The sequence below is a fragment of the Melozone crissalis genome, unplaced genomic scaffold (assembly GCF_028551555.1).
Source record: "Melozone crissalis strain CALT ecotype California unplaced genomic scaffold, PUWL_Pcris_2 ptg000042l_1, whole genome shotgun sequence".
Taxonomy (NCBI): domain Eukaryota; kingdom Metazoa; phylum Chordata; class Aves; order Passeriformes; family Passerellidae; genus Melozone; species Melozone crissalis.
Genome location: NW_026535820.1, coordinates 40,777,281 through 40,792,469, shown reverse-complemented (window position 1 = coordinate 40,792,469; position 15,189 = coordinate 40,777,281). Strand labels below are relative to the sequence as shown.

Here is a 15,189-nt window from a genome sequence, read left to right as displayed (position 1 = left end):
GTGTATCTTACAATTTGTGTGACAAACGCACATTTATAGTATACAAGCTGAGCAGTCTACAAAAAACTTGTTTTTTTCTAGTTTTCATATCCCTCTGCAGAAAATGTTTTAGGCGACTTATATAACCTTTGTAGGACCATTCTAGTTGTTACTCTTATGTAATTAAAATAGTCAGAGAAGTAATAGGAATTTATGACCAACCACAGCCAATCATGTGAATATAATGCCTTTCACAGGGGATTTTACTTTTTAATTGTTTTGTGTACCTCATTAATATCACTGTTATCAGCGACATATCTGTGCAAAAGAAACAGAAAAGTAGTTAGCTCCTAGAGAGTGTGTCTCCATATTAGGGATATTTGCCACCTCAATATTGAAGAGTGACAAAGAAATGAGCAGCATTGAAACAGTTACTTCAGAAGGCTTGGAAACAAAATAATGATAGCAAAGTATCAGGAGTACCTCTCATAAAGGGTGAAAATATCAAAAGTAAAACCAATAATTACTAGAAAGTAGAATATTTGAATAAGGTTTGTTTATTTGTACTTAGAAAGTATGGTTGTATAAGACATTAAGAGACCGACAGGCTTTTAAAGAGTTGCAAAGCCTAAATATGTTTAATAATTAACAGCATGATCTGCCTGACAATTAGAGGAGTTCTTTGTGTTCTCTGTAGCACAGCTGTTGCTCTACAAGAGTAAAAATGGACTAAAATTATCTCATGCTTCGCTCTACTGCCATAACTAGATTGTCAGCAGCGTAGGAGCTGTCTAAATGAAAGGTAGTGAAGGAAACTGTAAACATTTTTGTAGTTACATTTTTGTTAAACAGCTTGAAGAAGTAAGGTCTGCGTTGAATATGAACAAAGAAAAGCTGACACTTAAGAAAGTATTATAACAAAAGAGAACAAAATGAGTCTTCATAGCCTTTGAATGTCTGCTGGGCTAATGTATCAGCAGATACTGTACATCTGTTCCACTTTTTTGTGTTTGTGTGTTCTTTGGCCAACCTTTGTTTTCTTCCCCTTTCTATACTTGTGTTTAAACCCTCCTTAGTGACACTGTCATAAAGGCTCTCTAAAGTGAAGAGCACTAAACATAGATTTGAAGAGAAAATATCAAAATTCTTTTATGTGTCATGGCAAGGTCAATGTAAAATAATGAATATGTGACTGGTGGTTTGTTTGTCTTTTTGGTGCCCTCTATTTTGCAATCTTTTCTGTTGTACTTTGCTGAATGGAGATGACTTCAAGTTCATACTTAGAGTGTAGTGGGATGCATATGCAAAAAAATAGAGAAACCAGGTAACATCTTATTCATAAGTTGCCCCATCAAAGACTGAAGCATTTGGCAGTCTTCCTCGTGTAATTAATTTATCTCCCATGAATTTCCATCTTCCTTCTGCACCGAGATCTTCCATGACAGCAATTCCCCATCCTATTTGAATTGTGTCAGTCACCTCAGCTGTTGGATTACAAAGTCATAGGAGCAAAGAACTGCTCTACAAAGAAGGAAAAGTAAAATATTTCTTTATAGCTAGAACTTCAACTCTTTTGATAGGTATGATATTCAGCTTGATAAATAATTAAAATGTAGTTCAAATAGCTTAACTTGAAAGGAAGAATAAATTTACATAAATACAATGGCTGAAATGGCTGTTTTTACACTGTATATCAGTATAATTAGTCTAATTATAATGAAGTTATAGTTACATTAATTATATTTTAACCTTGATTTTTTGTAATGTTAATTGAGCATTAGTATGCACTGAATTGAATGTGCAGTTACAAGTACAATGAAATGTCTAAGTACTTTCACAATTTGTAAATTTATATTTCATTTTGACTCATTAATGGAATTTATCTCTCTGTAGAAGCAGATATATACATGTGGTATTGTAAGTACCAAATATATCACTGCTTTTAATTGCATTGAAAAACTGCAGAAAAAGCATATAAAAGTGAAACAAAGTGCACAGCAGAGACAAAAGTGAAAGGATTTTTCCAAAACCAGCCATAAGACTGATTTCAGGATACTGAGTTGTCTCTGAAAACGCAGCACTGAGGCTTACCTTTGAATTACAGCCCACAACCACCTATAAGCAATGTTGGTAATAACCATGGTAAAAATCCAAATCTAGTTCTGCAATAGCCACACTTGCCTTCTGGAAACTGCAGGTCCTGTTTTCACAGGAGAAGGAAACAGGTATTGTCCAGGATCGTATTCACTCATCCCAGTGGTTATGTCTCCTTTCAGTGTCAGCAAAGGCTTCTGACTAGAGTGCCCCATGCCACCCCCATATAACCTGTAATCATATTGCAGGGCTTTCTTTAAGCACTCAGAATAAATAGATCAATATAAAAAGCCTTGCAATGGTCTGTGGATGAACAGTTCTGAATCAAAAATTTTCTATATTCTGATTTTGGTTTATGATCTCAGTATCTTGAAAACCTGGCAAGTTTCTTTCCTCAATAGTATAAACCTATAAGGTGAACATTCCATAGTGAGGAAAGTCTTATTGAGTCCTGGACATTTTCTCAGGATGTCTTGCACCAAAATATCATTATTCTCACCAAAATACTTAGACGGGGATAGAATAGAAAATCTTCCACGCTTCAAGTGCTAGACTCCACTATTTTTCTTGAGGATGCCAGATGTTCTGTTGACCATTTCTAAAGGAGCTCTAGAAATAAAATTCTGCAACTTTAAGACTATATTTAAAAATAAAGATTTCTGGAAATATTCCAGTGATGTCATTTGTTGCAGCTGTTCACTCTAAAGGAAAGTTTAACTAACGAGGGGAAGTATTGACTGAACATAAGGATGTAGTCCAAAAATGAAGTAGGAAAATGAAGAAAATATGTTTTATATCTTGATCAGATAATGTAATCAAAATTACTATCAAAATTTATAGATAACAAGTACGCTGTGTTATTATAAAGATACAGAAAGTTGTGTAGTAGTGTAAAAGCTTAGTGTAAAAGTGTTTTAATCCCCATAGTTTTTAGATAATACATTAGATTTCATTGTGTCTACGGTACTATGGACAAAAGCCTAAGAGGGGTTGGAATTCATACTTACATGTTCTTTCTCTCTATTTAAAAAATGAGCTGATTTTTTCCTCCTGTATGTCTTGTTTTTAATGTGAATAGTTTAGTGAAAAATTATGGCATCCTGATAATAATAGGGCAGAAAACAAATGGCTGTTTTTCTCTGGCTTGAGAATAAAAAGAATCAGCATTTTGCTGCATGCTAATCTATATTTTAGAAAATATTAAAAATATATCTTTTGAGTTTATTTCTGATAATAGCATATATGATAATATTTGTTAAGGAAGAAAAGGATTATAATTAGTTTAATGAATCAAATCAGAAATTTTTTGAAAAAAAAGGGAAAAATATTTACAGTATATAATTTACTGAGAAGATTTTCTGATATCAAGCCATCACTACTTGAAATGGTCATTTAATTCAAACCCTTAAAAATGATATCTGAGAGATTAATTGAATTTCAAGGAAAATCAATTTGCTAAGACAGGAGCTTGTTTTCTGTTGTACAATATCTCCTATAATTAAAAATGATAATGTGTTTTTCTTTCATCTATTTTTTATTTATATTGTTTATACCTTCTGAAAAAATGTAGGACCTGGCTAAACAAAACTGAACGATAATGTCCAGAATTTTGATTTGGAAATCTACTCTGTGATGTTGATAAGGGAAGACAAGGCATTATACTGCACATTAAAAAAAAAAAAAAGTATCCTAATATGACTTTTTTTTTGTTTTGGTCTTCTGGTTGGATTGTTTTTGAGTTGACAGATAAAGAGATGAGGGGGAGGAGTGAGGTGGAAAGGTCCGTGAGTTCTTTAGTGAGTGCCATAGAATCTCTGCGTTAATGGGAGGTCTTGAAGTGTTCAGGGTCAGCACTAATGGATAAAGTTGCAAGATAGGGGATCAAACTGAGTAAGAATATTAAATGATGCATTCTCACTTTGCCCTCACTTTATGAAAGCTAAAGGTCAGTGGCTGGGATACTGTTCACCCAAGACTGGGTGTATTAGACGGGCAGAGCACTAGAATCCTGCGTGTACAATTAGCACTGAGGACACTTTTTATTTCCTGATGCAAACTGGATAAGGAGGCTCTAATATAGTTCTAGCCAAAGAACATTAGATGTCTGTGGTTATTTTGCAGCTGTCCATATTTAACTTTTTGTTCTTCATGGTAGGGGCCCATTGCAGACAAGATGTTTCTATCCAGCTCCAGAGTTCATGCTGAGTAAATGTCCCTGAAATTACCCCTGAGTGAGATTTGTTCTCTTCTGACTGAACTTGGCATATTATCAAAAGCCCAGACTCTTTTTTCTCAAAAGACAGCAGCTGCACCAAAAGAATACCCTGTGTGTGAATCTTCCTAGCAAAACAAACCTCAGACACATCTCTCTATGTTCAACGGCATCTAGTTAGTTAACAGTTCACTGTGAATAGTATTTCGCTATGTTAGAATTAATTAAATACAGAATCCACTGCTTCTGACTGGTTATGTAAGATCAGCATTATTCAATCCACATCTTATGGTAAAGACGACTGTGGAAAAAGGGTTTAATTTGCCATATGTATTATTGGAAACTGAGACAGTAAAAATTCTGGATATACTCCATTGAAAATGTCCTATAGATGGATATAAATTAATGAGGAACATTCCTGTTATTCTCTTTCCCCTATCACCTTCTATTTTTTGCTAACTCTTTATTTAGAGAGGTGTCTATAGGCAGATAACTTATGTAGCACCATCCAAACCAGCCAAGATACCCTGATTTTGTAAGTTTGCCATTAACAGCAAAGGACCATTCTAATTAGTCTATGGCAAGGTTTGTCATAATCATGTCAATTTATCTTTTGATAGCATTAAAATATATTTTCATGCTGTGGTTCATTATGAAAAATGCAGGGTTTTTTTTTCTCTCCAGACTCCTGAATCTTGTTAACAGGAGATACATATTTATATTTTTGCTACCGCTAGTATTTGTAGATCCTGCAGTTAACACATTTACTTTGTGTCTGAATGATTAATCATATATTATGTTCTTTTAATCAGAAATGTAGAAAACCACTTAGAGGAAAAATATTCTGTTACTCAGAATCTTTTGAAAACTTTTTTCCTTCAAAGCTCAGATTTTTTTTATTATTAAGTATCTTCATTTTGATAGATCTTTCTGTACATGTAAATCAGCATGGTTGAGTGTTGAATTAGATGCTGGAATAAATAGGATAGATTTAGTGTCATTATGGGTAATGAGACACCCTTGCAATCAAGCTTGTTTCTTAGCAATGAATGTAATTTCAAGTAATGCTATAGAGCTACAAAGTGAAGGCCAAAGTCCTTAAATCAGGATAATTTTATACTTTTTCTTGTATTGTCTTTTAAGTTACTGGGCTTTAATATCCTGTGTTTTGTTTTGCTCTTGTTGTTTAGGGAATGCACGCATGTGTATGTGTGGCCACAGACACACAAAGAATACCCAGCAAAATTTCCCTCTGTCTCAAGTCCTTCCTCTTCAATATTCAATGAGATTGATATGAATATAATATTGTATATAGTATAATATCCAAATGAGCAATGCATGGTTTGAAATGTGTCTCTTTAGAGCAGGTACTACCCAAAAAAAGAAGTAAAACTGGTGAGCATTAATTCTCATGGACGTCTCTTCTTCACTTGTTGGTCTGTTGACCTTGATACACATGCTGTCACAACAGTGGCATGCTGGTGGCTGTGCTAACCCAAAAGGGACCAAAAGTGTGCATTGTGTGTGGGTGGTGCTGCACTAAGTAACCAGGGCAAAGAGACTCAAACTCCTTTATCTGCAGACTTCAGGTTATGTGTGTTTGTCTTGTATCCCAAGTGTGGAACCCAGGGCCATGGGATTTGTTCAACAACATTCAAATTTTTTCTTTTTCTTTGAACAGTTCTGAAATGGATATACTCTCTGCTAGCTCTGAAGGTATTCTTATTGGATATTGTCCACAACAAGATGCCCTAGATGAACTCTTAACAGGTTGGGAACACCTTTATTATTACTGCACACTGCGTGGAATTCCAAAGCAAGATATCCATAAGGTAACTATCCAGAACAGATTTGCAGGGGGAGCTATTGCCTGGCTAGACTGTGGGGTTTATAGAACAATTGTACCTTTTGAACATGAGAAACTGTCTAATATTTCATCCTAACAACTTCAGTAATAAGGTTTTTCATTACCACAATTTTATTTAAATAATTTGGATTTTTTTCTATCTGTTATGGCAGTTCAAAACACTATAACATCACTGCAGATAGTAAAATAACATTATTGCAAATGAAATCTTGGGCACAAAACCCCTAAAAAATTAAATTTATGAATGGTTCAATGCCTTCACTATCACACATGAGGAACTGTTAGAGAACACTATGCTTTGAGTCTTGTACCTCTGAAAAACCCTTTTCTTCAGAGATACCATTTAACTTTGAAGAAACTAAAAATTGTTGTATGATTCTGTATAAATAAATGAAACACCTGGTGCTGGGATAGGAGCTGTCAGCATTCTGCTGTCTTAAACTTCTCAAGATGGGAGCAGTCTCTTAAATGCTCTACCTGCCGCACAAAACTTGGGTTGTCCAGGGAGAAAAGGCCAAAGAAAATGCTTTGAGAACTCACCAGCATACAAGTTGACAATATCTAGGAATATCACTGGGAGCTTGGATTTACAGATAGAGGTGTAGCTGTGTTGATCAGCAGACTGAACTTTTTTCTGTAATGAGGCAACAAGTCAGCAGATACAGAAATTAAGTATGAAACAGATACTGGGTAAAATATGGGGGTTTTTTCCTGTATCAGCAGATGGAAGTTTACAATACAACCTGACTTGAGCTGCTCAGTCTTGTCTGCTTAATTGCATCTCTATTAACACGAGAAAATGTGTAGTGTGACATGAAATGGGTAGCTTTCAATTCCTGCTGTATAGATTGGTCCCAAGTAGTAGATATTGCTGTAGCACTGCCCTTGTAACCTCCAAAATAGTGCCTGTTGTTTTCCTTTCATTTTTCCAGAAGCAAAAATGCATGAACTGAAATAGCTTTTTCATTTTTTTCCTACTACTTAGTGCATTTCTGGCTGTTGCCTCAGGGTCCAATAAGTGGTTTGCAACCAATTCCTTGTCTGTATGTGAGAGGGCTGCTTTCTGATTCTCTGTAGTCTTTCTTTTTCCTCAGCAGAAAGGTACTGTTTCAGAAAAAAAGTAGGATTCCTGTAAGGGTCATTGAGTATTCATTAGGACAGGCAATATTTTGAATTTTTACTGTTTTAAGCTGATAATTTGGGTATTTCTGGGGAAAATAAGTAATTCTTGCAAGCCTTTGTCCCTTGTCTTTGGCAGTATCCATTGTCCAGGGCAAAGCCTGGATTTTACATGTTTTAACATGTTACTTGCAGACTGCTCAGAAATTATCATACAGTCTTTTGTTTGATTGTTTACCCGTCATAACTTATTGTGTTAATTTTTACTTCAGACTACTAGAAGAGTATTGAAACTATTTCCCTTGATCTAAAAGAAATATATTAAGGCATGGCTGTTATTGCACTAAAGCCCTCAACTATAATTAATTACCTGTTTTCTCCATGAAGTGTCAGCTCCTCCACAGCAGTTAGGGAAGAGTTCCTGAAGTGGTATGGTACATCAAATACACTTCCTTCTTCAAATGCATGAAAATCATTCATTTAGATATGAGTTATGTTACTGTGTGTGCTGAGAGATGGCAAACATTAACCTTCCTGGACCTCAGATGATCTAGGTATAGGCTTAGACTATTCTTTATAGTCAGCCTTCTGTGCCTTAGCATCACGTTTGTGAAAGAAAGATCATCCTTCTTTTCAGTTATCTTAATTTTTTGCCTGCATGGATTGCAGAGCAGACTTTGTTGCCACATGCTTGCGATCAAGGCATCAAAGCGCTCCTGCAAGTAACATTTAGCTGCTCTGGTTTTCCTCCACCAAAAACTGAAATGCAGCTATCTCAGAGGAAAACAAATGTTTTTGTCAGTGGGCCCTCCTGATTGTGTGGCACATCTGTCAAGCACTCAACAGCTGCTGTGATTCAACTCAGAAATGGCTGGTGCCTGGAGAAAGTGAGCATTTTAGCTGCCTATAAAGAAAATAAGGCTTTGGAATGCTTTAGAGGAGCAGCTGTATGGAAACATAAGCTGTTATTTTCTCATCATTCCCTCCTGCCTATGATACAGCTCTCCAAGCCTGCCTCAGTGACTAATTACACTAATATGCACAGACACATATAGTCTAGAGAGTACATTGGTTTGATAACAAAAGAAACATATATTCACTTTGTTTTTTAAGAAATTGGTGAGCAGGAAGGTGACTCACAGGTTGTGCTGCTGCTGAAGTTGTCTATTGAAGCACTAATGTCAAGGACCAAATCCTTTGCTAGACAAATTTATCAGCAGCAGGAGTTAAGTGCCTGACATAAAGTTGAGTGCACTTAATGTTCCAAAACAGTAATTAAACGAATGGGAAAGGAGGAGAAAAATGGGTCATTTACTATCAGTGTTAAGCTTCACATGTAATGTGAAGGTTTTATATTTCACAAATCTGCTCTGAAAGTTTCTTTTTGTTCAAAATTGGAAAAATTAGAGTAAAACTTTTAGGTTATTTAGAAGGATATTGATTAAGAATAATACTTTTAATTTTTATTTCTTTAATATATCAACTTCCAAGATCTCAATTTGTTCCAAAGCACAGTACTCATCTTGTTAAAAAATTAAAATTATTAGCATAGCATCAAATGGCATCCCTCATTAGCATAAAAACTTCTGTTACAAATCTCAAAAGAAGCTTTATCGGGTCTTCTGAGGTAACTTTTTTGGAGTTCCAGTATGCTCTCTCTTTTCATAACTCTCCAGGAAGATTTTGGTCTGATTCTAGAATCTCAATGATTTCCTTATATGCTATATTCTATAGGTGCTGGAAATGGGAATCTGTAAATTCATGCATTCTTTGTATGTTTACTTATTTTCAGGCTCCAAGCAGAATTAGTGTGTACAGTTTTATGAGATTTTGGGATAAAAAATACTCTTCCCCAGAAACTTGGCCATGGATATACACTTTCCAAATATAAGGAATCAAAAAACTCTAAGTTTACCTGAAAGCCAAATACATACTGTTTTGTGTGGAATTGATGAATGATTGCTGTTTAGGATGTTCAAACTACACTGTATCCACTTACTCAGAACCTCCAACTTTGAATTACTACTTTGGACATGTAAAGTTATTTTTCAGATTACTCGAAAATTCAATCCATGTTTATTATCATTTCAACTGGGTATGATACACATTTTCAGTATTGGATCAGATTTGCTTTACAAGGATTTGTTTAAATAAAGTAAGAAGTTATCAATTTGATTTGTTGTGTCAGAAATTATGAAAACGAATACACTGATGGATACAACCTTTCAAGTCAAGATAGACAAACCATGATGCTTCTAGTCTTTGAATAGATTGATTCTAGTCTTTCAATAGATTGATAACTCCCAGTTTTTCTGGAAGACACACACACTGAAAGTCCTTAGAACAACTTAATAATTTACTTGACTCTTGGAGGTAATTTTTAAAGGGAGTGGAAGCCCATAGGCATTAGTGGTTACACAATTACTGCTTTTCAGTGGAATGGATCTCTTAGTTCCCTGGTGGATGGAGGAGGCCATGCTTGTTTTGACCATTACTCCCACAGATATTGGCATGTGTGTAAAAAGTTATCTTATTGCCTCTTCTGGAATGAATGTTGTCTTCAGAAACTCCACAAAGTATTGGGGGATTTTGTTTAGATGCTACAGATTGAAGGGCTCTTTCCAATGCCTGTTCTAAAACTAGGTGGACTTACCCAAATTAATTTTGGGGAAAATCTTTTGCTAAGTATATTAGAACTGATAAGAAAAAAAGAAAAAAATTTGAGAAATATTGGAAAATAGGGAAATTTCTAGCTGATAGATGTGAAATCTGTTATAATTTTTACTGCTGGTGTGGGGAGAAAGGAAGGAAACAGTTTAAATACATTATTACAGCCATGAATAGACATCAAATATTTTCATGGTTCGAGTGTGCTTACAATATATGTATTTGTATATAACTGTAGCTTTTGATTTGGCCTCAATGTTAACAGCTTACTAAATAAATTGATGTATTTTCTCATTTTTTGCTGCTGAAGGTCAATGAAATATTATTCAAATGGAGCATCATGATAAATATGACAAGGAGGGAGAGAAGGTGCTTGTGTATATATCTTACATTCACTACAGAAAGGAAATTATTAGAACTGTAATTCTCCTGCCTAAATGTGTATCTGTATCTGCAGATTGATCACATGCTCAATTCTGACTTTCATTTAAAGTAATTTAAGAGGGATTTTTGTATTTACATTACAGTGTACTATGATAAAAATCACTGGCTATACAGACAAATGAAGTTGTAATGGAGATATTCAGGCTCCTCTACAATATAGCTAATATATATTTCTAATTTCATTGAAATTGCTGTTTTGTTGTTGCTTAGATATTATTGATGAAGTTGAAGCATTACTGGAAATCTTATAATATGCATTAAAGAAAAAAGTCTTGGGGTCATCTCTTAAAAGAAGATTGAGTTCTATATTCTCATATTTGCTGAACCATAGTCTGTAGTGCTCTTTTGAAATATAAGATTTGAGGGAGGTTGCAGGAACAGGAGACTTTTTTAGGTGAAACTGGGAAATACTTGGGAATAAGGAAGTTGGCCCTTCCTTCTGCCTTTATGTTGCTGATGTGATTCAGTTCCAAAACAGTTCTAATTTGATATTTTGCACCAAAGAAGTGTACCTGGATAGGAGGCCAGATTGTGTTGTGCACTGTGGTAACGTGCAAGGTTTTTCTTGGAAACTCTCCACATTTAAAGCGGCAGCAAAGTGGGTACTATGAAATGGTTCGCACACCTCTCCTTTTACCTATTTAGCTTTTAAACCTTGTCTTGAAAATTTCTGTAGCAGGATGCTTGCCAGGCTTTACCTCCTTGTAGGAAATAGTAAATTGTGGAGCCATGCTGAATACTTGAGCACACAACAGAGAGAGGAGTATTCAATGTGAGGAATTACAAATTTTGCAAATTTAGTTCTTTTTAATGCTGCTCCCTACAAAGAGCTTTGTGCTCATACCTGACATGATTGAGTCTCCTTGGGGGCTACAGACTACAAGAAGACACATCTAATTTGAATAGTTACTTTCTTCTTTTTCTGGTACTATTCCTTGACCTTCTAAATTCTTCCCCATGCAGCATTCGTTGTCTCTCTAAAAAAAACAAAAGGCATTTTGCTGACTTTAGGTGACACCTCAAAGCAGTCAGAAAAAATTATTCTAGTCGTAGCTAAAGAATAGTTTTGACTACGTTTCAGCTGTGATGCATGGTCCTCAATTACTCTTGAAGCTTACTGAAGTTTAAAATGTATATTTGATGTAAACATGGGGTTGCATATTTTTTCACATTCTGCTCTTAAATTCTTATGAGATCTTCTGTGTAATTTGTGTGACTGTTCGTGAATATTTAGGAGGATAATCCTTTAGTCACTAGCATTTATACATTCCCAGTAGTAGCTGTCAAGTCAGTTTTGTAGACAGGATAAGGTGTCTACGACATGCTTTAGAAGACTTACTTTGTGTGTTGCTTTGGTGTATAATAAGACCTGTATTTGGAAGTAAAAAAAAAAAAACGCATAACAAAACAAAGCTCAGCTATCTTATCTTAGAATATAGCTTAGGTGATTAACCATTCTTAAAGCCACAGCTATAACCTCTAATTGGAAGTAAGTTACTGTGAATTAACTTTTGATACATCAGAAGACTTGAACTTTTCAATATATTACCTGTGGCTAATTTAACAGTTGCTATGATTTAAAAAAAAACCAAAAAAACAAACGCCTCTCTGCATCTAAAGTAGACAGAGCAATATTTCTGAAATGTGGGTTTTGTATGAGAACATGCACTACTGTCAGGTTATACATCCAGGTACCCCAAACACAGTGTCTATGGATACCAGTCCAAGGATCACCACAAGAATATGAAGATTCTCACCTCTGCAGCATTGTTCCTTCTTACAGACAACTTTCTCTCAGAGATGTTTCTTACTTTTCTAAGTATCACTTGAAAAATCTTGCTAAAAGGGTCATGAATATCTTGATAATTTCCAAAGATGCTTGCATAAAAATCTTCTATAGAAAGAATTATTATGCTTGTGGTAATTGGTTTATGATGGATAGTGAATAATAATTCACAATATTATTTTTTCTTTTATTTTTCAATTGGAATTTTGAATTAAGTGGAGACTGTCCATGTGATATAACTAAGCTTTCAAGTCCCTCCTTGCTTTTTGCTGAAGGCAATGTAGAGGAAGCAAAGAGAATGAACCATATGCCACGGATGCTCTGGCAGTTAATGTTGGGCAATAAGAGCACGATGCAACTCCTTGTTTTACAAGAATCTTCCACCTGTCCTACATGCAGGTAGAAGACACACTTGCTCTGTTATAGGGTTGATCACTCCTTGATGACACAGCCCCCCCAGGAGTCCATGCCAAACACCTGCTGCTTTGCATTTGGCAGCAGCAAGCAGAAAAGTTTCTGCTGTGTCCCTTGTAGTTTTGAGCTGTATCTCCATGGGCAGTCTAGCAGTAGTAGCTGATATGGATGGATTAAGATTATTGCTGCATTTAATATTCTCTAGCACCAGTATTTTAGGGAACCTTGTATGTCAGGATTGTCTCTGACACAGGGTAAAGAAAAAGGCCATAGGGGACAGCATGAGCGCCGTCTCCAGCTATGCTCACATGCCTTCCCAGCTTGCTCGGATCATAAATTCTTGTTAAAGCAATTAAAACCAATCCAGCTAGGATCAATTTACCCCACCCAGTTATTAAAAAGTTATATTAATTTGATCCTGTTACATTTTGTCTTCAAGAAGCTCTAAATCTACAACTGTGACTTGGTTTTCTGACATTTTCATCTTTTTTTGTAGCTGATGGAGGTTTTTTTTCTTGAATTTTCAATTACTCAGGTATTTGATCAAATAAATAGAAGAGAATACGTTGAAATGAGAGGCATTTTAGATCATTGACCCATGGACATAAACCAAATACAAATGACTGTGCTGAGCAGTGACAAAGCCAGACTTCTATATGAGAAAATCCTTATCATTTTTGAAGAACAAAGGGGCCCCAGGGCAGTTTTTTGCCCATGTTTAAGATTCAAAAGTAATAATGTGCAACAAGTGTGGATAAATAAGGAAACAACATGTACATTTTCTTAACATGCATGAACAGAATGTTCTTTCAATCTATGCACAAATGCTATGTAATCTGTCTCATTTTTGTTGGCCTTCAAATTTGCAAACCACAGGTTGCAGAGGACCTTGTCAACAGGTTACACCTCAACGCCCACGCTGACAAACTGGTGAGAACATACAGTGCTGGCACAAAGAGGAAGCTCTCTACTGCTGTGGCTTTAGTTGGTAAACCCCAAATACTTTTACTGGTGAGTAATATCTGGTGGTTACGAAAAATGGGCTGCATTGAATTTTGTTGTCATGTATGTTGCTCTAAAGAACATCAGGTGTTTTTCTGATCAGTCAGTGAGTAATTAATGTACAACTGTCTTCTTTGTTCTGCTGTATTAATGGCTTTAATTTTATTCTCCAGTGCTCCTAAAAATAGAAAATGAAATTGCTTTTCTTTCCTTATTTTATTCTTCCTTGGAGCAATAGGATGAGCAAAAAAAAGAGCCATCAACACAAATACAATTGTAGTATTCCACGGTGCAAATACGTGTTTAATTGACCCATGTTCTTTCAGGATACTCCTAATTCTTACTAGGTTGTATTTATTTCATAAATCTGACTAGTTCTTACATTTTGTTGCATTTAGAAGTAACCCAGTCAAGCAATACTTCTGAATTATATTCATTTGAATAACTTATCCCCGGTTGTTTTGGTTCTTGCATACTACTGCCCATTTAGGCCTGGCACTGGCCCCTCCAGCATAAACAATGCCTTCTGTATTGAAGATGAGGGAGCCACAAAGTTTTGAGAACTGCATCGTTACAAGACTGCATTCTCTTTCATACCATTGCCTGTTGTTTCACTAGAGAATATTGAACCTCACTTTCTTAAAACTTGGCTGGGAAGAGCTAAACCAGTGCAATAAACCTTTCAAAACAGTCAAGGGTAGGAAAGCTGCTCCTCAGAGTTCAGGGGGATTCCTGGGCTTCCAGGAAAAGATCACAGGCAAACCAGAATGAGATAAAATAGTTGTTCTCTATGGTTTGTGTTTCAGAAGATTAGAAATATTTTACTGCTTCTAACTGCCTATTGTTGCCTCATTTTTAAGAGAAAACATTTTATTTGCATTTTTTTTGCTTTAACTGGCCCTTGTTCAGCTAGTAAAAGGAGGAGATTATCTTAAATCAGTGTTTTATTCCTGATCTTAGGAAATGCTCCAACTGGTTTTGAATGTCTTTATGACAATGTACTACTGCAAGTATCCATTTCAGCCTACTCTTTGCTGCAGGGCACAGACTGTTGCATATATAATGAAAATAGGAAAGAAAGATATCTAAACATGTAAAATTCTTCAAAACATTTGCTGGTTTTAGAAAGCTAAAAGAATTTTTCAATATTTTAAAAGGAGGGTATTTTTATTATTTCGTCTGAAAGCAAAGACACCAATATAAACTATTGGTTCTGCTTTTAAATTGCATCCAGGATCATACTATTAATTTGAGCATCATTGTAGGTTGCTTTATGTTTATTGTGTTTTTTGTTTTCTTTGTTAGCAATACACAGATAATGGAAGACTGAACTAAATTCTTTAACCTCTGACATTGGCAGTGAAGCACTAAAATTAGCTTCAAACTGGATGTTTTGTTTGCTTTGTTTCTTGAAAACTTTTCTTCCAGGTTTCAGCTGGGATTCCTTGTTGAAAATACTCTGGGCAAAGCCATACTTGTCTACCAGGTGCTGACACTCCCCATGGAATTCCGCTGGATAAAAGCAACTGGAAGAATTTCCTTCTTCCTAGTTTTGTAGTGACAGAGACTGGATTTATCAATCAAATATAATTCCTTTTGTTTCTA

The 15,189-nt window shown here is 35.4% G+C and overlaps 1 protein-coding gene across 1 annotated transcript in view; it reads left to right on the top strand.

Annotated features, from left to right (window-relative positions):
* ABCA13 (ATP binding cassette subfamily A member 13) overlaps positions 1-15,189 on the top strand; it is a 169,136-nt gene that overhangs the window by 134,487 nt on the left and 19,460 nt on the right. The window contains exons 49-50 of the mRNA XM_054285153.1: positions 5,967-6,117; positions 13,459-13,593. Coding sequence (XP_054141128.1) covers positions 5,967-6,117; positions 13,459-13,593 — 286 coding nt within the window. The remainder of the gene's footprint in view (positions 1-5,966; positions 6,118-13,458; positions 13,594-15,189) is intronic.